Source organism: Ostrea edulis, chromosome 10, assembly GCF_947568905.1.
Source record: "Ostrea edulis chromosome 10, xbOstEdul1.1, whole genome shotgun sequence".
Lineage (NCBI taxonomy): Eukaryota > Metazoa > Mollusca > Bivalvia > Ostreida > Ostreidae > Ostrea > Ostrea edulis.
The window spans coordinates 20,206,014-20,233,700 of record NC_079173.1 but is presented as its reverse complement, the minus strand read 5'-3'; the positions used below and the strand labels follow the sequence as shown (position 1 = coordinate 20,233,700).

The following is a 27,687-nucleotide window of genomic DNA, read 5'->3' as shown; positions in this document are numbered from 1 at the left end:
ATGAGGTTGTAATGCCTTTAAAATACGAAAATGTAAAATGGACAAATATTTCTAATTTTATTAATTAAAAACCTTGACCCTAGCAAAATGATCATGGTTCACGGTCACTACACAGTAAACGACCTTTGAACCAATTATGAGCCTCTACGGTTTAGCAGGGATTATTTCGAGATATAAATCTTCTCTCGTAAATGTTCATGAATAAAAAATAAATAATATGGCCATATCTTTGGATTGTTGTGGAAATAGAAAATTTTAAACATTTCAAATTTTATCACACACACTTAATCCAACAGCAATACAAACTACTACAGTAACTACAGTACTGTTCCTGGTCAAGACTGCACATCCGGGGATTACAGCATGTGCCAGAAAGATGAGAACTAATATCCAGTATCTACAGAGGGAATTAAATTCTTCCGGAAAGATTTGAAATCAGTACCATGGTTCTCAACCATTCAAAATCCATACACATTGGAATGTCACAGGTACTTGTCCGGGTTCCAGACATATTTCTTTGATCGGGATCGGGATCGGGATTTTGGTCGCTCTGTTTTTTGAGGTTTTGGAATCGGGTTAGGATGCCAAGGTATAGGGTTATAGAAAGATGGTGCTGGGTATGCGCCAGTGTCGTGGTAACCTAAAAACAAAATTAATATAGACATTATTACACCTACCATATATAAGATGATATAACACAGACATTATTACACCTACCATATATAAGATGATATAACACAGACATTATTACACCTCCCATATATAAGATGATATAACACAGACATTATTACACCCCCATATATAAGATGATATAATACAGAGATTATTACATCTTACACCTCCCCCATATATAAAATGATATAACACGGACATTATTACACCTCCATATATAAGATGATATAACACAGACATTATTACACCTTACACCTCCCATAAATGATGATATAATAGAGATTATTACATCTTCCAACTCCCATATATAAAATGATATAACACAGACATTATTACACCTCAATATATAAGATGATATAACACAGACATTATTACACCTTACACCCCCCATACATAAAATGATATAACACGGACATTATTACACCTCCATATATAAGATGATATAACACAGACATTATTACACTTTACACCTCCCATATATGATGATATAATAGAGATTATTACATCTTACAACTCCCATATATAAGATGATATAACACAGACATTATTACACATCCAATATATAAGATGATATAATACAGAGATTATTGCACCTTGCTTACACCTCCGATATATAAGATCGTATAAAGTTTATAATTTCTTTTATAATATAATATCTTCAGCAAATGGAATATTAAATATTCATTTTCGCATATATATCTGTATAGATTGTTAATAATAATAAATAGGATTGTTAAAATAATAAAAATCAACACTTCCGGTTTTACAAAAAAGTTCTTTTTTAAAAATAGAAATGATGAAATATTTTGTTTGTATCACATGATTTGGCTTTCCAAATAACACAATTCATCAAAAGGAATCATATCGGATACGAAACCTGCTTCCGTCTGAGAAAAAAGGTCTTTAGCCAAGTAACATTTTAATGACTGACTGATGTACGGACGAACGAAATTTAATGTTCCAGGACTTTCGTGAAAGATGATGCAAAAAAAAAAAAAAAAAAAATACCGCCGAGTATTATCGAAAAGAGGAATGGAAAAATCCAAACTTCCTTGTGTCTGACTTCAATAGCAGGATAGCTACTGTTTGTATATGTACATTACAACATGCCCCGTTGTAAGCATTCTTTGTTAATTTGGACAATTATCCATGTATCTGTTACCGCCGTTTTAATAAATTTTTAAAAGCCCGTAATACCGAAACCTTGGTGAAAGAAAGCACCGTTACCAGTGCATTTGTCGAGTAAAAATACACAAGAAAAATTGCCAATTACTTCGAACGATCTTCGCCTTTTACATTTTTAGAAACCTAATTAGGGCATAGATCTTTATACAGGATTTTTTTTACTTCCTGAAAGTTTCATACAAAATTTGAATGAAATCTCATTTCATTTTGGACACAAAGAATTTCAGAATCTCCCATGGTGACCTTGACCTCATTAAATCAAAAGAAATTAAAAATTTCAATGCAAAGTACCAATCCTAAAAGCTGTCAATAATGGAGCTATATTCTTCCCCATAAAAAAATTCAAATTATAAGCTTTTAATGACCTTGACCTTTCGTCTGTAATCTTAAAAACAAATGACAACCATACATGTACCGTACCAACCAATGTGTAATTATGAATATATCCTAATGCCTGACGTTTTCAAGGTCGAAAATGAAGCATCAACAGGGGCGCCCCGCTTTTCGATCTAGAAACCTCAATAAGCAATCACAGTAAAGCTTTTCATCACATCAGTTAACCCATGGTACAAAACGTTCTCAAGAGAAGTAATTTGAATGGGAACTATCTGTTGATGCTTGCATCTGGATACGAGTAACCATGACACTGTTTCTCCTGAGATAAAGATTTTAAAGTTTCTCCCTGTATATTCCATTAAAGAAATGTTTACCCATTGTGGGCTCACCTTACACAACAAAATGTTTACCCATTGTGGGCTCATCTCACACAACAAAATGTTTACCATCGTGGGTCCACCTTACACAACAAAAAGTTTACCCATTGTGGGCTCATCTTACATAACAAGTCCATGATTACCTTACCCAACAAGCCCATGATTACCTTACCCAACAAGTCCATGATTATCTTACACAACAAGCCCATGATTACCTTACACAACAAGCCCATGATTACCTTACCCAACAAGCCCATGATTATCTTACACAACAAGCCCATGATTACCTTACACAACAAGCCCATGATTACCTTACACAACAAGCCCATGATTACCTTACCCAACAAGCCCATGATTACCTTACACAACAAGCCCATGATTACCTTACCCAACAAGCCCATGATTACCTTACACAACAAGCCCATGATTACCTTACACAACAAGCCCATGATTATCTTACACAACAAGCCCATGGTTTCAACAAACTTTAATTCAAGTTACACTACCTAACGATGCTTGCATATCAATATGACTATGATTCCCTTTTGTGGTTCCACTCATTCACCCACCCACACCCACCCCCAGAGGGCATATTTTGGATAATTTTGCAAATACTACATCCACACACTATAGTTATATCAGCAGTGGGCGTGATTTAATCTTTACAGGTCTTATTTTTACCTATAGAATGTTCATGCATATGAGGGGGTTGGGGGGGGGGGGGGGTTGTCATCTTGGTATACAATGACCAAATGTGTCTAAAGATAGGAATATCATCAAAATGAATATTGAAATTGAAATCAAATTTAATTACAACATAAGATTAATGATCAATTTTCATTTCCTCTATTTCTTGAATTCATTCAATCAATGATCACAGTTTGGGAGAGGGCTAAAACAGTCTATGTATGCTGCCCAATCCCTTTCACTTTCTGTGAATAAAATTATTATAAATTAAATGACCACAGTCTTTTTACACATCTAATTTTTGGTTTAAAGTCGCATGTATACCTTAATAATATGCAGGAAGCATAAAAATTAGAAATCATTATGATGGCAAGCATCAAAAGGGGACCCAGCTTTGTGGCGTTATTTAAGGGAGATAAAATTGATCTGTAAACCATTGATATACGTTCCTATAAAAAAAATTATTCAATAGCTGCAGAGATAAACAAATAAAAAGGTCCGGAAAACTGACAAATCTCTGAAATTTGCTAAGTTCAAAGTCCATAACTCTATGAAAATTAATCTGTAACCCAAAGATATCAGTTCATATATAAATTTCAAATTCAATGACTGCAGCTTTCACAAAAGTCCGGAGGAGAGTTTGCACTGACGCACGCACGCACCTGCCTATTGTTGGTCCCGGATGTAGGCAAACTTAGCTTTTGACTACTCATATAATGCTAGACAACTTGGCGTATTTCATGAAGAAGAAAAAACCACCACAAACACCGCCAACTTATAAATTTGGAATAGAATAGCTGCGAGCACGGCCCGTCAACAAGTTAACATGTAAAGATGCTTAAAGTAATCAGAAAATAGTTTTCTGACTTTCAAATAACAATTATTCGAAATTTTCGTTTCGTGAAGGGATTTTGGACTTACATGTACGACTTAGAGAAAGGTTCGCATACAAAAAAAAAAAAAAAAAAAAAAAAAACTATCCCGGAGAGTCTACCAGCCCTTTCAGGACCCTGACCAAGCGTCTGAAATTTGAAGACATCACTTATCTCAAGATTACAAATTTTCACTTTCTTACTTATGTCCGTAATTTAAACTCTAGTCACGTGTAAGTTTCATAAGAGAAATCGTATTACCACCCCCCCCCCCCCCCTCACGTTACCTACATTATTCAGCTACAGGGATGAAACGAAACGGTGCTTTTGAAAATTGTTTTACCATATCCCTTTAGCGCCCCATTTGAACGACCTAAACAAAGGTGAAAGTCTGTATTTCAACTTTTATTCTTTATTGATTGGTGATTTAAATCTCACGCTGTCTGTTAAATCTGCTTTCCCTGTTGTTGCTAAGGTAAACAATTTCCTTAGAGATTGGTGTGCTCTGTGTTACCACTTGCACAGGAATATTGTGTGTCACTGCTCATTGTTTAAACCCCCGGATTAATCGACTATTAATAATTCAGGTATGAAAGTTTTTCTTATTAATAACTTGTAAACAGAAAGACCATTTAATGCTTTGTTATTATGCCTCGTATTTCAGTAGAAACCGGAACAATACGATTGCACAAGTGTTTTTAAACACGGTGTTTATCTAATTCTGGTATCTGGTGAAATCGACAGCATATCAACAAAAACAAAAAGACACGATGTCGAATAGGCAATCTTTGTTTTTACATCAGAAAATAACGTTAAAGTCGGATACAATTTGCAGAAAATATGTCACGTTGAATTAATGACAGGGTAAGCCGAGCCATCATTTCATCGATTTTTTTTATCTATTAATTGCATTTTCCTACTCATTCATATATGTAGTACTTCTTTTGTTAGATGGCATCTGTTAGGGAGAAATTAACGGAGGCCATACAGTTGGGTAAAGCAGAGCAAGTGCGTGCAATACTAGAGGAAGCAGACGCCACCTCTCTTAGATCCGCCACTGGAGAATCCCCTCTTCACGACGCCGTCCGTCTCGGAGCAAAACCAGCTGTGTTCAAACTATTGTTAGAAACTACTGACATCTCCGCCCGCGATATCAATGGCCATACAGTCACCGATCTTGTGTTCTCCGACGAACAGCTCGATCCAGATTATGAAACGATGGTAGTAAACCACACCAAGGCGTGGATCCTGCAGGGGCGTGTGAAAGAACTAGAAAAACTTTTGCTATCTGGTTGGCTATTTTGGCCTGTAACCGTTGAGCAGGCAAAAAACGTGTCCACCGAATTAGCCGATTTCATCTCCAGAATCCCCGAATTTCAGGTCCGTACTAGATGTACACAAATATTTACCAAATTAAAAATAAAATTGATTTTTTTTTTTTTATTTTTTTTTTTTTTAATAAAATTAAGAATAATACTATAAGTCGAATTATGAGACATATGTTTAAAAATATATTTTTTAAATATTGAGAATCGGAACGTATCAAGTAAGCGGTTCAGATGATTTGATTATCAACAGACTTTGTAACGTAGTGTATTAAGTGAGCCGTTCAAATGCTCTATTTTAAAAAAAAAAATCCAATTCTTTCTCCCAGGAAAAAGTAGGACAGTTGCACAAAGCTATTCAGGACGAGAATATCCGAGAGGTCCAACAGATACTGGACCGGAAGAAGTACATACTAGCGGCCGACCGGACGGGACTTCCGCCTTTTCACAAAGCAGTTTTACACGGAAATGGAGAAATGGTCGAATGGTTCTGTGAAGAGTTTAAATTTGCCATCGAACACAAAGACAGCGTAAGACAATCTTACAATTGGAATTTGGTATTTTGCATACCATCTTTTAAAACTCGTGATTAAAGAAAGAGTTGGATTTTTCTAAATAAGATTTTAATTTTTTCTTGCTAAAGATCTACATCCTTGTATTGTTTTATTTTTTTGTTACTATATACAGATGGGAAGAACGGTGCTCCATTATGCTGCGGGACTACCGGATGCTGGTTATATCTACTCCATGCTCAATAACGCAGGCGCAAATGAAGACGCGATGGATTTGGTAATTCTATTTACAGATTACATACGATTACATTGATCAAATTGTGTTCCTTCATTTTGTGTTTATACATGCTCACTGCTTTATAATGCAGGCTGGTCGGACACCGCGCGATTACTATGACAACACAGAACTTCTAGCAGTTATGAAAATACGCCAAAGGATAGAGGAAATTCTAACTACTACAATTCCAGAACCCAAATTAGCCGTTTCTGGTTCGCATCAAATGTACATATCCACTGGTCTGAAAACCAAACGGGTTCCACCTCCCACTACAGTAGACGGAAGATATGTAGCAGAACACTTAGGAACGGCCTTGACCCTAGCCTTGGCCGAGATTGCTGAATGTCGACCTTGGGACCCTATAGAGTACCTAGGGCAGTGGTTATACAAGTATCGTGAAAACAGGAACCACATTGACCAGGTAGCACAAATTACGGCATTATAAATACACAATTCTGCTAGAAGATCAAAGGTCCGAGAGGGTCAATGGAAACTCCTTTTAACAAAGCTGTAAACATTAGTGTTTGCACTACAGTTTTAATTCAATTTTTGTCAGACTTGCAGATATAGTATCTTGTATAAAGACTTTATTATTTATTTGTTTTCAAAGTCAATTTACCAAGAACAATTCCAGAATTCTTTGTGTGTGCATTTTGTGTGTGCATGAAATCTATAATCGGATCTAAACTACCAATGGGTTTCAAAAACTGAAAATAATAATCATGGTTTACTTATTACCCACCCACCCACCCCCCCTTCCTGGTCCTGCAACTTATCATTCATTTACAAAATGCCAAAAAGTAGTTTGTATTAATTTTCAGCAAGAGAAACTAATGGCGGAGATAAGAGAAGAAGAGAAACAAAAAGCAGTGGAGGAGAAGGAGCGGGAGAAGATTAAGGAAGAGCAGGTGGCCATCATGGAGGCGGAGCGAAGAGAGCGAGAGAAGGCGGAGGAAGAGAGGCGAAGGAAGGAGAAGGAGGAACTGCAAAGACAGTATGTTTTACATAGTCCTCTGAATTGTGCTGATAGTATATATATATATATATATATATATATATCCCCAACAATATCTAAATAATATAGTCAAGTGAATACTGTCATTTTGGTGGGTTTTGTTTTGTTTTTATCAAAAATTGAAATGTACTCATCATTTGTAATTAAATAAATATAAACAATAAGTGCCAGGCTGGTGATTAATAAGCTTATCTTAGTCCACTTGGTGAATCTTCCGTACACAGAATATACCGGGCAATACCATGGAGTGTGAAACCGTTTACATTTATTACAGAGCGAGAGAAATGGATGCTCTCGCCCAGAGGCCCAACCTGGACACCGTGACGGAGGAGAGTGAGGAGGAGACTAGTGGGAAAGACAAGCAGGGACAGAGTGAATTACACAAACTGGCAGCTCAGGAGGGTAAGCTGGTCTTAAAAAAAAGGGGGGGGGGCTGTCATGTGGTAATGCCATTCTAGTATTACACCCGTAAAAATCAATTACTATGTAGGAAAAAAATATCATTAAAAATCAGTTTGTTTTAAAAATTGATGCTAAGTAATGCAGTCGTAAATGTTCTCTTGTCTGCCGGATCTGTTGACACCAGAAAAACAATACCCTACACAGCATTTTCTAGGGAAAAAAAGTTACCCACAAACAACTACCCTCAAATCCACGTGTTCTTCAGGGAGCAGCCTTAGCTACATCAAATAGTTCATTATTTCTACAAATTACACAAAATTTCCCAATCAGGGGTACAAAAATTAATAGAAAAGGATAGAGGGAAATGAGAAAAACTGTGCATGAAAAAAAAAAATACACTGTTAGTAATAGAACTACAACTGACTTAAGTTCAGGACCCAGTTACATAAAGGATAGTTAACTTTAACTAGCAGTTAATGACTTAAAGTTCAGAGCCCAGTTACACAAAGGATAGTTAACTTTAACTAGCAGTTAATGACTTAAAGTTCAGGACCCAGTTACACAAAGGATAGTTAACTTTAACTAGCAGTTAATGACTTAAAGTTCAAGGCCCAGTTACACAAAGGATAGTTAACTTTAAAAACTAGCAGTTAATGACTTAAAGTTCAGGACCCAGTTACACAAAGGATAGTTAACTTTAAAAACTAGCAGTTAATGACTTAAAGTTCAGGACCCAGTTACACAAAGGATAGTTAACCTTAACTAGCAGTTAATGACTTAAAGTTTAGGACCCAGTTGCATGATGGTTAGTTAACTATATCTAGAAGTTAACTTGTCATCAGCTCTTACATCTATATAGCACCTGCAGGGTCCAGTAACAGTGTGATAACTTCTATATAGCACCTGTAGGGTCCAGTAACAGTTTGACAACTTCTATATAGCACCTGCAGGGTTCAGTAACAGTGTGATAACTTCTATATAGCACCTGCAGGGTCCAGTAACAGTTTGACAACTTCTATATAGCACCTGCAGGGTTCAGTAACAGTTTGATAACTTCTATATAGCACCTGCAGGGTTCAGTAACAGTGTGATAACTTCTATATAGCACCTGCAGGGTTCAGTAACAGTGTGATAACTTCTATATAGCACCTGCAGGGTTCAGTAACAGTGTGATAACTTCTATATAGCACCTGCAGGGTCCAGTAACAGTGTGATAACTTCTATATAGCACCTGCAGGGTTCAGTAACAGTGTGATAACTTCTATATAGCACCTGCAGGGTCCAGTAACAGTTTGATAACTTCTATATAGCACCTGCAGGGTTCAGTAACAGTTTGATATCTTCAGGTACAACCTGGGTGCTTATCCAAGTGTGATTACATGTAAAATCAAAGCTGAGCTAAATAGATATATACAATTACTGACAGTTATCTTTTTCATTTACCTATTCTACATGTACAACAACCAGTTTTACCTGTACTAGTAGGACACTTCAAAGAAATGCATAATGTCCAATATACCCTCAAATTGACAAAATGTCCTACGTACCCTCAAATTAAACAAATGTCCTTTATACCCTCAATTAATAAAAATGTCCTTTATACCATGAAATTAACCAAAATGTCCAATATACCCTCGAATTGAACAAAATGTCCTATATCGTATATACCATGAAATTAAGCTTCTTTATATAGAATTGACCATACAAGAAATCAGTCAAAGGACAGGAGATGCTAAAGTACTCAAATCGACCCTGTCTCCAAATCCAACAAAATGAAGATGATCAGTATCAACTTTCCACTTTCTGTGATTGACAGCGTATTGGGGGTGGGTGGGGGGTGGGGGTGTTTCCTGGCTTTACGCCTTTGAATGAGTAAATAGACTATCTGTAACGTTTCTTTATAATGTGTAGGGGGGGGGGGGTGTTCTGGCTTCAGGCCTTTGTATGAATGAATAAATTATTTGTAACATTTCTTTATAATATGTATTGGGGGTTTCTAGCTTTAGTTCTTTGTATGAATGAATACACAATTTGTAACATTTCTTTATAATGTGTCTTGGGGATTCTGGCTATCTGTAACATTTCTTTATAATGTGTATTGACGGTTTCTAGCTTTAGTTCTTTGTATGAATGAATAGACTATCTGTAATGTTTCTTTATAATGTGTATTGGACAGGAGCAGACCTGACGGCGTTGTTAAACTTAGGGTACAACCTTGCAGAAAGAGACATCACCTGTAAAACCCCAAGAGATATTGCTGTAGAGAAGGGCATTCAGGACAATATTGATGCAATAGGTAGAGAAATAACACACGCACACCAACATTCATAATTCCCGGTAAAATACAGTTTCCTTTAATGATAATAACGATCTTAATGACAGATAACTACTTGAGGGGACTGATAGAGAAGGAAAAGTTCAGTTTGTTAGAACAGCTGCTATTGGATGGTTATACTGAATTCCAACCAGTCATAGACAAACTTAGTTCTGAAGGTCAGACGGAGGAGATCAAAAATTTCTTACAGTCCATTCCTGAAGTCCAGGTAAAAATCTCTCTTTTTTTTTTTTTTATCTCTTTAGTGCACTAAATGCTATTCATTGGTTCCTCATCCATCAAAACCCTCACAGGCTCCATTACTTTGTCTCATTTGACCGATTTCAACTACATATAAGTAATTATAAGAATGGCAACACAAAATTGAATTCTTTCCAGTCCAAGATCTCCAGCATGCTACTGGCAGCACAACAAGGCTCTCTGTCTGCAGTTCAGGAACAATTGGACAAGAAACTATCCATTGTCAAAGACAACAAAGGACAGAGTCCCCTCCATAAAGCGGTGATGATGCAGCATAGGGAGGTTACTGAACACATAGTGACAGCCTATCCCGACACACTCAAATGTAAAGACCAGGTCAGTATAAACACAGCATGAAGACAGCATACACACTCAAATGTAAAGACCAGGTCAGTATACACACAGCATGAAGGCAGTGTAGAACACCTTATTACAATGATTTACTGTTGAACAGAACACCCTATTACTATTATTTACAGCTGAACAGATCATTCTGTTGCAATGTTTTACAGGTGAACAGAACACTCTATTACTATTATTTACAGCTGAACAGAACACCCTATCATTATGATTTACAGCTGAACAGAACATCCTATTATTATGATTTACAGGTGAACAGAACATCCTATTATTATGATTTACAGCTGAACAGAACCTCTATTATTATGATTTACAGCTGAACAGAACACACTATTACTATTATTTACTGCTGATTGATTGAATATTGTTTTATGTCCCTCTCGAGAATATTTCACTCATAAGGAGACGTCACCACTGCCGGTGAAGTGCTGCAAAATTTAGGCCTATGCTTGGCGCTTATGGCCATTGAGCAGGGAGGGATCTTTATCGTGCCACACCTGCTGTGACACAGGACCTCTGTTTTTGCGGTCTCATCTGAAGGACTGCCCCATTTAGTCGCCTCATATGACAAGCAAGGGGGTACTGAGGACCTATTCTAACCCGGATCCCCACGGAACTATTTACTGCTGAATAGAACATCCTATCATTATGATTTACAGCTGAACCCTATCATTATGATTTACAGCTGAACCCTATCATTATGATTTACTGCTGAACAGAACACATTATTATTATGTTTTACAGCTGAACAGAACACCCTACCATTATGCCATGGGACTGTCAAACAGTGACATTCAAACATTACTTTTATCCAAAGGAGCTGACGAGAATGCAAAGGATGTGGTAAGCCAGGGAGACTTATTGTGACCTTCTCTTTTTTCACTAAATTGTAGCTGATTGTAATTTCAGTGTCACTTTTGTTTCAGTATCAGCGAGTACCCTCTTACTACAAAGAGAACCCTGCTGACATTCTCGCATTACCCAATGAGAGTTCGGCTTCTACATCTGACCCAGTAAATTCTTCAGAGCAAGCAAGAACTGAGGGCGGAGAGGACAAGGAGGAAGAACATGCAGCAACAACTCAGGAGGAAAAGAAGGAAGCAGATAACGGAACAGAACAGACGGTGGAACAGACAGCGGAACAAAAGGATATCACAGAAAATCCGGTTACAACAACATCATAAGCTGGAAACACAGGGAATGATCTATTTGTGTGAAAGGGAAAATAGTGAATTCAGAATGACTATTATATATAGACTTAGGGTCAATAGCTGTATACCCTGATGGTTTAGTTTTCAAAATCACATCACTCTGTGGGAAAGCCATGCAATACAAGTGATTTATAGCTTTAAGTTTCAAATTACATGTAGTTTTTAAGTTTCACTTATTTCAATTTAATTTATTTGAATATATGAATTTTATATATTGCATACAATATAAATGTAGTTTATATATATATTATTGATTTTTTCAATGTTCAATGACCATTTAATTGTAACTAGCTCAATTGTTTTTAAATCTTGTTACCATGATTACTGTGATTACAGGATATTAACTGCATCTAACAATGATTTCATGCAAAATGTTTCTATTCCCATAACTCGGCTATAGCACGTTATATGTTACAAATTTTATACATGAATATATGTTTTTTAATGATATTATTCATATATGAATTTGTATTAATATACCTCAACTGTACACCATATGTATTGTCTAAACCAGAGTAAGCCAAATAACAAAACTCTGCACCAAAAATCTGATCCTTTGCAATATTTTTTTTTCCATTCTATGTATTACTAAGTTTATATACATTATAATTGTCTCAATCGATGTGGACAGCAGAACATATTTATAGTGAATTAACCACTTATAACACATTGATTTTCACACACACACCCCCAAATTGAGATAACAAAAACAAAAATTAAATAAAAATTACTCAATGTGGATATAATGATTTATGCCAAAAATTAACCGAAATCGACAGTCCCCGGTACTTCACTATGACCATGTTTTACTGTATAATTTTCTTCTAATTCTTGCATTTAAGCTTTGTACAAAGTCTCTTCTTCTAGTCAGTTATAATCACCTTGTTCGCTACGCATTTAGAATTTTACAGGTACTTGTTTGATATTTTGTAACCTACTTAATTGCAGGTTACATGTGTTCCTTTAGTTTGTTGACACATTAAATATTTTAGCCTTTGTGTTTGTGTAAAGAAAACTCCATTGGCAACATTTTTATAAAATTTTGTTATGATAATCAGGGTACTCTTCCCTTGTAAGGATAGTTTCTGTTTTATTGTATACAGTCCTATTTTTGCTATAAAAGTTTAAAATTGTGTGAACTGTAGGCAATTATGAAAATTATCTATGGGAAATTTTATGTATACAGTATTTACTTCATTATTTTAAATCTATAAAAGAATTTTGAAAACATTTGTGTTAAATGATCTTTAATGCAATTTGTTTCTTGTCTTACTACAAAATGTAAAATGTTTTATATTTCAATGACAAAAAAATAAAAGTTTCTACAATTACTGAGTTTCAATTGCTTTCGAATTATTTCAATTTAAACACCTTCGTCACAGCATCTCTTGGAGAGAACAGTAACTTGAAGATCAGCCGTATATGCTGAAATGATGATAGGTGATTTTGGTTTTTATTCCATCCCATAAGGTGAGAACAGGTCGAAATACCCATCCCCACCACCATCACCAGTACCCTCCACCCAACACCACCACCCAACCCCCACCCACCCTTCACCACACATTTCACTGTTGGGGGGTGTGTGATAAATTCTTCTTTAATCCTCATCAGCAATTGATCTTTATGAAGTGTCAAATGTTAATTCCATAATAACAAGGTCTCTGTTTTGAAAGCACCTTGCAACAGGGCATCATTATAAGATGGACGATCATGCGAGCAAGTCTAAAGCACCTCACAACAGGCCATCATTATAAGATGGATGATCATGCGAGCAAGTCTAAAGCACCTCGCAACAGGGCATCATTATAAGATGGATGATCATGCGAGCAAGTCTAAAGCACCTCGCAACAGGGCATCATTATAAGATGGATGATCATGCGAGCAAGTCTAAAGCACCTCACAACAGGTCATCATTATAAGATGGCATCCATGCATCTAAGTCTGAATTCTGGACACCGAGAATATTGGAATTTACATTTCAGTGACTTTGTTCGTTTGAAGTAACCTTGAATATTAGCAAGAACCATGACAAGATAATGGGGAAAGATAGCATCCTAGCTTGCAAGTGTAATATAAAATACATGAAATTCTAGTTTCGAAAGAAATCAAGTCCACCCCTTCAATTTTCTAATGATAAAGAATAAGATTGAATGCAATTGCATCAATTAAATAATTATATCAAATGTTTCTTTGAGCACGATGCTAATTAAATGGTATAATCTTGTTATTAAACATAAATTACAGTTGAAATCACAGCCATTGAACACTTGCTACAATTTTTTTTTCAAAAATGATGAAACTAAATGTTTTTAAAAGTAAAATGAATAAAATTGACCACATGTATTTTTCAGTAACGTCCAAAGCAAAGTTTGTACAAAGTTTTATAGGGAGAGGTAAAAATATTTCAAAATTTGAACAGCATAGAAAATTTGGAAGTCCCTTAATATTTAGAAATTTAATATTTGTATTTCAATATTACAACCAAACTAAGTCAATATATATATATACATCCATTTTTATCATTTTTTTTTATCAAATGTCCTTAATGCAATAATATTCATCATTAAGCATTGTCTGAACAACACTTATAATGATATTTTTGTCATTGCCTGTACAACACTAATAAAGATATTTTTATCATTCATGAATCGTTGCTAGTGCACTTAGACCTCCAGTAATATCAGTAAGTCTAAGAAATTTATCAGTTAACACCCCCCACCCCCATATCTGAAATTCTGTGAGGATTTAGGACACTTCGTTAAGATGGCATTACCAGTACACCCCCCACCCACCTCAGTATCTGAAACTCTGTAAAAATTTAGGATGATTCATTAAGTCCAAGAAGATGGCATTACCATAACACCCACCCCCCTTCATTATTATAAATTCTGTGAGGATTTAGGACGATTCATGAAGTCCAAGATGAAAACTTACCAGTTAATTTTCCTCCCGAGTATCCAAAACTCTGTGAGGATTTCGGACGATTCTTCGCACTTCTCAGCCATTCTTCGTATTTCTGTTGTGCTTTAATTTGTTTACACTTTTCTGCTAACTCTATTTCTCTCTTCTTTTGCATTTCTTTTTCTTTCTTTTCTCTATCCATGTCTTCTTTTTTCTCTTTCCATTCTTCAAATTTCCTTTCAGCTTTCATTTTTGTTATCTACAATTTTGTTGTACATGTATGGATATACTATCAATATTCAGGAATGTTCTGTTAACAATAATCCTTTTACTAGATGTTTTTTATTATACAGTAAAACAAGTTTATAGCAAACCTCCAAGACCAGCGAAAAACAGTTCGTTATAACTAAATTTCATTATTATATTACAGGGGTATCAACAGTCTCGTTAAAAGTCAGCATTTCACAAATTCTATGGTCGTTATAACGATCTAATTTACCAATACAACCTGTCATTGGGTTGAATGTTGTCTGATGTGTTTCATGCCAATGTTGGGCTGTACTTTACACACTGATTTTGACAACAGATTACTCTATTTACCTGGGCCCAGTTGCACAACGGTTAGTTAACTTTAACAAACAGTTAACTTGTCATCAACTCTTACATTTATATAGTGAGAACTAGACGTTAACTGTCATTTAAACATTACTAACTTTTGTACATCTGGGTCCTGATCAGGATATAGGGCTCATGGTGGGACAGGAAGTTACCTCCTAGGCACCCAATCTCACCTCTGGAATATCAAGGGGTCTGTGTTTGCCAAACTTTTGATTTTGTATTCTTTATAGGAGTTATGAGATTGATCACTATTCGTCACCTCTTCATCCAATAGAATTTTCATTATTTTCCTCTCATAGGGGAATAAATATTGCTTCATAATAAGCTAAATCAATGGTAGAACACCACCCCCCCCCCCTCCCTCCCCCTCAAAACTTCCTGGATCTGCCCCTGGTCGAGACATTTTAAATCTCTTTCTCTCACCATATTTTGCTGGGCCTTTATTTCAGTCTCTGTTTGAATTCTCTGATTTTCTAATTTCTGTCGTAATTTCTCCTCGTAATTTTTCTGTTTGATCCACTCCCTTCTCCTCTCCTCAGCCCGCTCCTCCATTTGCTTTTTCTCCTTCGCCCTCTGTTCCTTCTCCTGTCGAACTTCCTGTTTGTGTTTCTTTATTTGCTGTTTCTTCACTCGCTCCTCCTTCGTTTTCTGAATCAGCCACTGTTCCCATGGAGACAATCCAGTGCCATTCTCACTGTGGTCTGTTGTGTCATAGTCCGAGAACCTGCACGATTTAAGTACACTTCATTTTACACATGTTCTAATCTAAAGAGACCACCTACATTTTACATCCTAAAAATACAAGTAATAAATTCATCATTCTTCGGTAATGTTTCAAGTTTCAAAATTTGAAATCTGTCAGGAAACCCATAGTTACACTTCTTGTGAAAGAAGTGTGACTGGCAGTGGGTGTCCGACTACGGAAACCTGTACAAAAAGAAATAATTATCAAATTATTAATCCAGGGCAGCAGTGCTGTATTTGATACTCAGATCAAAGTGCAAGCCAAGAACACAGCAATGTATGACACACTGTTCGTTAAGTCACTTAAACCAACCAGAACACAGCAATGTATGACATAAACCAATCAGAACACAGCAATGTATGACACAGTGTTAGTTAACTCACTTAAACCAATCAGAACACAGCAATGTATGACACCCCATTAGTTAAGTCACTTAAACCAATCAGACCATAGCAATGCATGACACATCATTAGTTGGGTCATTTAAACCAATCAGAAACCTTGCTAGGGACCTATTTGGATGGAAGATCCTGGCCACATACACGGGCACCTAAGGCATTGATACTACTCCCACCCACCCCCACCCACCCACTGATATTTGGGGGGGGGGGGGGGGGGGGGGGGCGCAACGATAATTTCTCCAATGTTTGGAATCTCTGTCTATCATCTCTCTTTCGATTTATGTAATCATTTCATGCTTTTTCTAAGCTTTAGAGATTTTATTATACCAGTAAAAGGCCAATCTCTAAAGCTTACAAAAAGCATGAAACGATTACATAAATCGAAAGATGGATGAGATAGACAAGAAATCCACACATTTCAGAGAAAATATGCCACAAAAACAAGAGGTCCATGGGCCACATCGCTCACCTGAGTCACCTTGGCAAATATCTGAAGACTTTCCGTATATATTTGCATGTAAAACCTTAGTCCCTATTGTGGCCCAAACTACCCTTTACAAACTTGAATCTACACTATGTCAGAAAGCTTTCATGTAAATGTCAACTTCTCTGGCCCAATGGTTCTTGAGAAGAAGATTTTTAAAGCTTTTTCCTATATTTGTATGTAAAACTTTGACCCCCCCCCCACTTGTGGCCCCATCCTACCCCCCTGGGGGCCATGATTTGAAAAACTTGAATCTGCACTATGTCAGAAAGTTTTCTTGTAAATATCAGCTTTTCTGACTCAGTGGTTATTGAGAAAAAGATTTTAACTATATATTTGTATGTAAAACTTTGAACCCCCTTGTGGCCCCATCCTACCCCCGGGGCCATGATTTGAACAAACTTGAATCTGCACTATGTCAGAAAGTTTTCATGTAAAAATCAGCTTTTCTGACTCAGTGGTTCTTGAGAAGAAGACTTTTAAAGATTTTTCCTATATATTTGAATGTAAAACTTTGATCCCCTATTGTGGCCCCATCCAACCCCAGGGGCCCATGATTTGAACAAACTTGAATCTGCATTATGTCAGGAAGCTTTCATGTAAATCTCAGCTTTTCTGGCTTAGTGGTTCTTGAGAAGAAGATTTTTAAAGTTTTTCCCTATATATTTGTATGTAAAACTTTGATCCCCCTTGTGGCCCCATCCTACCACCAAACTTTAAATTTGAACAAACTTGAATCTACAATATGTCAGGAAGCTTTCAGGTAAATTTCAGCTCTTCTGGCCCAGTGGTTCTTGAGAAGAAGATTTTTAAATGACCCCACCCTATTTTTGCATTTTTGTGATTATCTCCCCTTTGAAAGGGACATGGCCCTTCATTTGAACAAACTTGAAAGCCCTTCACCCAAGGATGCTTTTGGCCATGTTTGGTTGAAATTGGCCCAGTGGTTCTGGAGAAAAAGTTGAAAATGTGAAAAGTTTGACAGACAGACGGACAGACAGACAACGGACAAAAAGCGATCAGAAAAGCTCACTTGAGCTTTCAGCTCAGGCGAACTAAAAAAAACTTTGAAAAAAGGGGGAGGGGTAAGTAGTATTCATACTTCAGGTGCCTGTGGCCACATACATGTACTGACAGTGATCGACCCAAAATGTGGCAAATCCCTGTCTTCACGTGATAACAAAGTCTACAGCTGTTACAACCACGAAGTATTTTGCTCTTCTATAGTTCCAATGCTTCTGTAATTCTATTCATACACAACATTAACGATTCCGCTATCTTAAAAGCGCAACTATATTTTTTGTATTATAACATTGCATAAAAGTTTAGTTAGAAGTGTGTTGGTGGTTAAAATCTGTTAAGGAGGTATGCTACACCAGAGAAATTTGATGTAGATGAAAAGTGGAGGATAGGTACAACAATATTTTGAAGTTGAAAATATTCAAATTTACTTTATTTTGTCAAAAAATGCGGTTTTAGTAGAAGGTAATCTGGAAAAAAATTAAAACCCCTGCTGTACTCGAACCTGCGACCTACAGTTCACCAGTCGGTGTTCTAACCTACTGAGCTACTGGGCTAGGTATTTAAATGGAAAAGGAAAAGTCAAATATTGCTGATATCAATTTTTTCATCCACGTTTTTAAAGGAAGTCAGCCATTATGACGATGTAGAGTACTACCTTAACACATAAGCATGTGTGATTTGCTTTAAACTGACTAATATATACTGTAATACGACTATTTTGAACCCTCCCTAAAGTCAAAACCCCAGCCTGGAGTTGTGAAACATAATTCTTTTCTGCTTCTCCTATCAAAACTTGCAATTAGTTTTTATACGGGATCAGAAAAAATAGAGAAAAAGTCCTTCAAATGAAAAAGAATTTTGACCCCAATTTGGAACAAAATCACTTGCTCCTTCTAAATATGAAGTAATATAAGTGAGTATCAGATAGCCTAGCATAAAAGAAGATATTATCTATAAAAAAAAAAAAAAAAAAAAAAAAAAAAAAAAATTCACAAAGTTGATGCCAAGTTTGACGCACTGGCCCTGCCTTGGTGATGTCAGAACCTCTACCCCGGGAATCATGGAATTCATGATCCAAACGTCAGGTGTTTGCCAGGTATACAAATATAAAAAAAGTTTTAAAAATGTATCAATTTTACTTTATTAATCTCATTCTGCTCTCAAGCACAACTCGTAGATTGTACATAGATAAACTGATCTCAATATTGAGTCCATGTTACCCGTAGTGATTTAAATCGCAGTCTCATACGCGTCACGTAACGGGTTTGAACCCACGCTCCCTTTCGTCCACCCCTTAAAATTTATTTTGGAGGACATTTCAGTTAGTTATTTGTTTCTTATTCAATCCAGTAAAACTGTGAATTTAATAAGAGTTTGATAATTGTGCAAAATGCCCCCAAGAATCGAAAAATAAATTCAAAAGACATACAATCTACGAGTTTAAAAAGTTATATTATATTTATAGAGCGGGTGGATCAAAGGGAGTGTGTGTCCAAGTGTCGAAAGCCCGTGGAAACTTGTTACGAATCTGGTAAAGTATATTCACAGAATTACATTAATGGAAATCATTGTACATGTATTACGTAAAGCACAAAAATCGATCGACTGTGTAGCATGAAGTCGATCTACGCTTGGGTGAAATAATAATAATAAAAAAAATGTTATCACGTGACATGTAGGCATGCCGTTTGTCCACGGGTATGGATACTTGTTACATATCTTCAATTTACAGAGATATCTTAGTAAATAACAAACAACGTGTAACCTGTATACAGGCCCCAATATTTATCTTTGCATAACCTATTGATTGGATCTATAAATACGTTATTTTCACGTCGGTATTCATCGGCTCCATAGCTCAGTTGGTTAGAGCGCCTGTCTAGTAAACAGGAGGTCGAGGGTTCGACTCCCCCTGGAGCCTTTTTTTTTTTTTTTTTTTCCCAGGCAAGAATTCATTTTCAGACCTTTAATCAAACATTACATTATTTATATATTTTTAAATGGTTCTGAATTTGCAAATTCTACATTTTTGAAAAGTAGTGAGCGGGGACAAGGGCAAGAAAATCCATAAAAGCTACATAGGCCTACCTATTGACTTTTTAATGAAATTTGAAATTCTGATTTTCCAAGGATAAATTTTAACAATGTTTTATCTGACTTTCCAGCTAATCTAACTATATTCCAATATTGAAACTAAAAACCTGTAATTCATACTAAATCCATCACACTACTTCTGTTCATTCAATTTATTAAAGGACACTTCAGGCACATCATTTTTCAACCCCAAATTGGCCACCAGGGTGAAAATAAAAAATTCTGACACCTTATTGCACATCTATAGGACACCACCAATTACATTGCAATAGATGATTATAGCCTATAGAATAAAATATATGTAGAGTTCTGGGAACCTTTTTTTTTAAAGACCCCCCCCCCCCCCCCACACCCACACCCACCGCTTTTTTAACACCTGTTTGGCCCTCAGAGTAAAATTGAAAATTCTAAACAAATATTGCACATCTACAGGACACCCTATCATATTCCAAAAGATTAATTGGTTACTGCTTATATAAGAGAGGAGTTTCTGAGGAAGAAAGAAAGTGTACGAAAATTAATGAAAATCTTTCTCACGACATCATCCTCACATACCAATATGGTTCACCTATAAATCGGTTGTATGTTTCAATAATATACACTTAAGATGAATGAAATCATCAAAATATGTAAGTACTATATGCAAATAATCTAAGAATACATGAATCATTGATATAATATGTCCAGTCAACGTTAATCATGATAATTGTCGGAATACGAAGTGGTTTAAAAAATACTCTACATTACGCTGACCAGAAAAATGCTAATCTTCTTGGGACTCGCGAATAAGTCGGATATAGTCTAGAGTTTTGGACCAATTTTTAACTCCCAAAAATCTGACTTATAGGCGAGTAATACAGAACATGTATTTTTCTTAAAATGTACATTATTGGCTAGAATTCTTGATTATGGAAAAGTGTTGCTTAAGGGAGCCATAATTTAGCTACGGATTTACACATGGACTTAAAATCCTTGACACTACATATAAAGAGGATGACATTCATAGCTTAGATAAGAAAAATGGAGAGGGGGGGGGGGGGGAACCACCAATAAACACAGAACAGAGAGGAACGTCAGAGCACTTCATACTTATCTATGTGACATTACATTGAAAATGTATGTCATGACTAGTATTAAATCTAAAGCACACTAGCATGGCGCCAGGTCATGCCCTTTTTGATTGCACCATGCTCTTTTTTCTCTATAATTTTTTTTAAAAATATTTGTTAATATAAACCATTGTTCTTTATTTCACAAGGTTGACTGAAAAGTTTAAAATCAAGGCAGTAGGTATTTAAAACTTTTAAAGAGGCTAAATGATCATTTTATTTCTATCATAGTATGACAATTTGAAAATGAAAGTGCCCCGAAATTATCTTGCCACGACGAAAAGTGCCCTTTTGAACATATGGAATGTGTGCCCTCTCTAGATCCTAGACTTAACACAACATGACGTTCTTGTCTATTAATATATAGTCTTGTTGTGGGGAAAATGTCATTATATTTAATTGTCATTATTCACTACAGCTATCATTAGTTCTAAGCTACTTTTTTTTTTGGTGATATTCACCATGATAATTTTCATACTACACTTTGTCAAGTGATGTGCAGCATCCTTAATGCGAAACTCGCTCAGAGCAAGGAATTTTGTGAAGTGCTTCTCAAATCCAACAAAAACAGTCTTTGTTGCAGCTGCTCATGATGACTACTTGGGTTTAAGACTCAATGAAATTGGAACACTCAATACGTCCATAGAACATTGGCCTGCAAAGAACGAGACCGGCCAGATAAACTCCGAGCTAACGTGGTATGCACAACAGCAAGCCAGCAACGCAGTTGAGGAGCGGAACAGTAAAATGACTTTAAGACTTCGAGCTTGAGTTTTCTTAGAAAATATTTACAGGCACTAATATGGAAAATTTAAAAATCAAACCCCAAAAAATGTATAAGATATATTAGGAAAAATTATGTGTGTACGACTTGGCACAAATGCAAGTAAGAATTTTCCACTAATGTTCCCACCGATCAATGCGTGGCGATTTTCAATCCACGCTGATTAGCATCTGCCCGTCGCACTGTGACATCAAATGTTTTGACTGTAACAGATGAACATCACGAATGCTGTATATTTCATTTTTTGCCACTTGATGTGCCCCCGTCTTATTTTATGTGTGAAACCAGCAAAGATATGATCATGTGACACAAAAATGAGGGTTCCTCTCTGGTATATTAAATATTCCTAATGTTATCTAATGAGAATCTGCATATTGGCAACATGACAACACATGTATAAAAGTGTCACATGACAACACATACAAGTGTCACATGACAACACATGTATAAAAGTGTCACATGACAACACATGTATAAAAGTGTACCATTACAACACATGTATAAAAGTGTCACATGACAACACATGTATAAAGTGTCACATGACAACACATGCATAAAAATGTCACATGACAACACATGTATAAAAGTGTCACATGATAACACATGTATAAAAGTGTCGCATGACAACACATGTATAAAAGTGTCACATGACAACACATGTATAAAAGTGTCACATGACAACACATGTATAAAAGTGTACCATTACAACACATGTATAAAAGTGTCACATGACAACACATGTATAAAGTGTCACATGACAACACATGCATAAAAATGTCACATGACAACACATGTATAAAAGTGTCACATGATAACACATGTATAAAAGTGTCGCATGACAACACATGTATAAAAGTGTCACATGACAACACATGTATAAAAGTGTCACATGACAACACATGTATAAAAGTATCACATGACAACACATGTATAAAAGTGTCACATGACAACACATGTATAAAAGTATCACATGACAACACATGTATAAAAGTGTCACATGACAACACATGTGTAAAAGTATCACATGACAAAATATATATAAAAGTGTCACATGACAACACATGTATAAAAGTGTCACATGACAACACATACAAGTGTCACATTGTTAACTTTATAGGACCCAAGTAGCCTTAACATTGCAGCAGTGTTAAATCAAACCATCAAACTTGTTGACTTGGGGCATGGATTTGTGTAACATTTCACCATACAATATTATTTTTTTACCTGTCTCTCTGATGAGCTGTTATTCGATTTTTACCTATCTCTCTGATGAGCTGTTATGTGATTTTAACCTGTCTCTCTGATGAGCTATAATGTGATTTTTACCTGTCTCTATGATGAGCTGTTATGTGATTTTTTACCTGTCTCAGACTCTCTCTCTGATGAGCTGTTATGCGATTTTTTTACCTGTCTCTCTGATGAGATGTTATGCGATTTTTGCGTTGCACTTTGCCCCTATCCTGGCTTTTTACGGCAGCCCTTGTCTTGGCTGCGGCATTTCCCTTGTAGGAGGACCTGTTTCTTGCTGCCCTGCGATCCTGTTCAATCGTCTTCTCCTCGTTTTCCACATTCCTGCGGAGTTCCTCTCTCCCCCATTCATCTTCACTGATGTCTGGACTCTCGTAACTGTCGTGATCTAAGACAGAGGTCAAGGATGCTGTGGAACCATTAGATTCCAGTGACCTTGACCTTCGTGGTATTACATGGGGCTCCATCCATTTTGGCTTTGTTACTGTGGCAGTGACTGGTCGGGGACGGGTACTCATCTTCAGAATCTATCATTAAATGATTATTTTCCTGAAGAAAAAAATTCAACATGAACCATGCAGTGTAAAATTCCATGACATCTATATACTGTAGAAAATGGTACTTCACTTCAAACATAACATCATCACAGGGCTGTGACTGAATTCGTCAGAAATCAGAGGAAAACTGGTCAAAAAGAAAAGGAAAACACCACCCAACCAGAAAAAACATCATTTTCAGTCACTTTAGATTAAACCCAGTGTTTCATTTTTTCCCAAAAATTGAGCCAATCAGAGGATTTCCTATGAATAGAGAAAAATCACACCCCAGGTCATCAGCATGACTCATAGAGCTAGCATTAAAAGACTGCATTGTTAAACATTTTAAACATATATCTATTTAATTCTTGACTAAAAGTTTATTCAAAAGTCCGAGAAATCGTATGTCATTGCTAAACAGGAGATGTAACATTGATCATAAATATGTGATTATCAACTTAAATATGTGATTATTTTGGTGCACCGCAATTCATACCATTCGATTCGATGCACTGATTACAAATTCCGGATTTCGGTTTGGTTTAGATTTTACATATACCAAAACAACAATTATGGCTTCCAAGTAATGTGCAGAACATGTGGATTTTTATGCAACAGAGACTTAAATCACTACTGTGTTGAGATTTAGCATTTTCACCACTCAGACACCAACAGAATATGGTCCGTAAGATCTTAGCAGTTTATCTTTACATGACATATAGCATTTCTGTCAGTGGTGGAGTGAAATCAACATCGTAGGTATAATGACACAAATTAAATGTTTTGACAGTTGATATGAGAGAAGTAAATCAATAAAGGAGAGATTTTCAAAGACTCTCAATTGATAGAATTGTTGAATTTTTACATATCAATGAAAACATATATACATTTTAGATTGACTATAGATTTGTTTAATAATCAAAAAATTATGCAGCACATTAATATTTAAAACAAATTTTAATAGACTGTCAATGTTTTCTTTTTTCTATCAGAGTTATACAATGCCGTTTTAAATAGATATGATGTTTACAAATGACAACATATAGTTAAATACAACTTGAATAAAATTAAATCATATATGCAACTCATTAAAATTGTTAATTTTTGTGCTGTCATTAGATAAATTGGATCTAACAAGAACCAAATCGAAAATAATTGAATCATGATGTTCTGAATCGAAAATAACCGAATCGAGCTAACCCTGAATCGTCCCAGGCCTAGTGATTATCAACTTAAAAACATGATTATCAACTTAATCTCTAGTCTAACAATGTATTAATTAGTCAAAAACCTTGTCCTGTGATAACAAAAATAGAGATATTTTTTGCGAAAAACCATTTCATGTTTATCTTTGAAGAGGAAAATCTTACATTAATATTATAAACTGCCAACAGGAACAAAAATAGTTTTCAAAAAACTAAAGGAAAGTGAAAAAGTGTTAAGGTAACAACCCAAATTGAGACCAAAGCTTTTAAAATTTCCAGCCATCGTTCTTAGCAACCACATAGTGTGTAATATGTTGTATGGTGTGACCGTTGAGATGAGCGAAGCCCATTAACACCTTGCAACACAACTTATAGGCATTTTATCCGCCTCTTCATTTAACGCGGGAAATACAATGCGGTGGATATAAACAGTTACATTGTGACGTCATATTAGCTGCAATTTATTTTCTTCTTCTCTCAAACCAAGCAAAAACAAAATGTTTGAAGCTATGAGAAAGCTTGTCTGGAATTTAAAAAAGTTTATCATATGGTACTTTCTAAACAATCTAATTATTTCAATTATGGGACTGTCAACGAAGTACACCGCAGTGACGGCGGCATTTTTCCACGTAATACTCATCTTTTTTCAGCTGATGAAGAGCAAATCACATGACTCATATGTGTAATCATTGGAGCGAGCTCGTCGCGACATGAGCTTTGCTCGCTAATATGTTTACAATGTGACCATTGAGACGAGCGAAAACACAGAACATCTTAGAACACGACTGTAGGCAATTCATTTTACGCAGGAAATATAACGCGGTTGATGTAAACAGTGCATTGTGACATCATCATTAGTTGCGATTGTTTTTCTTTCAAACCAGTCAATTATCCACAACAAAACGTATGGAGGTATGGGAAAGCTTGTCTGGAATTTAAAATCATTTGTGATACTTTCCAAACTATTCATTTGTTTTATCTATGGGGTTGTCAATGAAGTATGCCTCAGTGACGGCGACATTTTTCCGGAAGCATTATGGGTAGTCCCCATCATTTTTCAGCTGATCAAGAGCAAACCACGTGACTCAATTGTGTAATCATTGGAGCGAGCTTGTCGCGTCGCTTTGCAATGTGAGCTTTGCTCTCTATTAGAATCGTCCTATCAAATTTATGTCCACAAAGTGAATGAAAGCTGTACCATTCAATTTTCATTCATGAAGAATGCAAAAAAATATTTTGTCCCATTTTAATCAACAATGTGTGCAGAAAGTGTTTTATTCCCAATTCATACTTTTCCATTCAGAAAACATACAATACTGTTCCATTCTAATATTGAGCAACAAATGTGTTAGAAGTAATTTCAGAGTCTGTATGTATACACTTTTTGTTTCAATCATTGCCGCAGGGGATTGCTCCTGGCTTGTAAAATTAAAGATATCATGTATATAGAATAGATACAAAATTGGTGACAAAACTATCATATGAGAAGAGGACAAAGAGTCTGGCGAATAGGATAAAAATCCTGTACTGAAAACTATTGCTAAGTATTACAGGTCCAGTCCAAAGACTATATCTACCTACGTAGGTACTTATAGCTACGTAGGTATTTAAACCTACTCCAGGTAGCTATTTTTACCTACTTTTTCCTTTACTTTCATTTCGTGGCCAAACGCAGAAACCGTGCAATATGGTGTGTACCAAATTTCTTGATTCATTTACACTGACGAATATTGGACAAAAAATGATTACTTTCTAACTTTTCAAATTTGCATCAATAACAGCACCCAGTTCCATTTTCTAGGAGCTTAGGATCATAGCTACGTGATAAAAAGTCTAGAGTGTCTTACAAATCGTATTAATTTTAAAGTTTACCTTCATGCATTTTTACATTAAAGGTTTTTGGGGCGAATTTTCATGCATTTCCTCTGTATTCTCCACCCTCATAAAGTATTCAAATTTGCACTCCGAATTTTGCATGATATATAAAACGACTAACCTGTTTAAAAGATGCGCCTTAATTATTATTTATTTATATTTTCAAAAATAGGTAAAAGTAGGTAGAAGTAGCTACTTTAAGTAGGTTTAAATACCTAGGTAGCTATTAATAGCTACGTAGGTAGAAATAGTCTTTGGACTGGACCTGTTAATTAAGATACATTGTTGTATTTTCCCACGGGCACTGGAAGTTAATGTAAATATATAGTATATGCATGTATAAAAAAAATGCTTTTTTATACATGCATGTATACTATATTTACATTAACTTCCAGTGCCCGTGTATTTTCCCATCTTTCCTGAATATTTCTGCAGCATGCGTACAGTGATCAGTGAGTGAGATACAGCATATAACACAAATAATGAATACCAAAACGAAAAAACATGGGGCACACATAGTATATGAATACACATATGTAAATAATCAACAACATGTAGTTTTGGTGAATTTAGTGTGACAAGATAACTATATAACTTAAATTATTCAGTGACTCGGAGCGAAGATACAATTCAACACTTGTAAAAAACGACCAGCAAAAAAACAACAACAAATAGTTTAAATTATTCTGAAAAGATGTAATGTCACATACCTCTAAAACCTTGTTATCATATGATCATAATGATGATCCATTGTATTCGCATGTCAAAACACAAAATTTACTCCGGCGCTAACGTAAACAGGAAGTCAAGTTTATTATTATTTCATTGGATAAAATTGAAACTTTGGGGTATATAATA

At 35.7% G+C, this 27,687-nt stretch overlaps 2 protein-coding genes and 1 non-coding gene across 4 annotated transcripts; 2 read left to right on the top strand and 1 right to left on the bottom strand.

The window, feature by feature from the left end:
• Positions 1-44: 44 nt before the first annotated feature.
• LOC125665463 (coiled-coil domain-containing protein 34-like) lies at positions 45-27,642 on the bottom strand. Its single transcript, XM_048898100.2, has 5 exons — positions 27,540-27,642; positions 23,373-23,762; positions 15,749-16,049; positions 14,741-14,966; positions 45-640 (listed from the first exon to the last, which is right to left on the bottom strand). Exons 2-5 carry the CDS (start codon positions 23,729-23,731, stop codon positions 483-485), a joined length of 1,044 nt encoding a protein of 347 aa, XP_048754057.2. The 5' UTR covers positions 23,732-23,762; positions 27,540-27,642; the 3' UTR covers positions 45-482.
• On the top strand, positions 4,537-13,137 carry LOC125665462 (uncharacterized). Of its 2 annotated transcripts, none has more exons than XM_048898099.2 (12): positions 4,537-4,716; positions 5,081-5,509; positions 5,784-5,984; positions 6,142-6,243; positions 6,335-6,664; positions 7,065-7,237; positions 7,533-7,660; positions 9,837-9,956; positions 10,043-10,203; positions 10,374-10,571; positions 11,340-11,438; positions 11,522-13,137. In XM_048898099.2, exons 2-12 carry the CDS (start codon positions 5,081-5,083, stop codon positions 11,777-11,779), a joined length of 2,199 nt encoding a protein of 732 aa, XP_048754056.2. In that variant the 5' UTR covers positions 4,537-4,716; the 3' UTR covers positions 11,780-13,137. The 2 variants fall into 2 exon arrangements, with proteins under 2 accessions (XP_048754056.2, XP_056008159.1); XM_056152184.1 differs by lacking the exon at positions 4,537-4,716 and adding an exon at positions 4,794-4,993.
• On the top strand, positions 19,826-19,899 carry Trnat-agu (transfer RNA threonine (anticodon AGU)). The gene has a single exon. It is a non-coding gene; the product is annotated as a tRNA-Thr (tRNA).
• Positions 27,643-27,687: the final 45 nt, after the last annotated feature.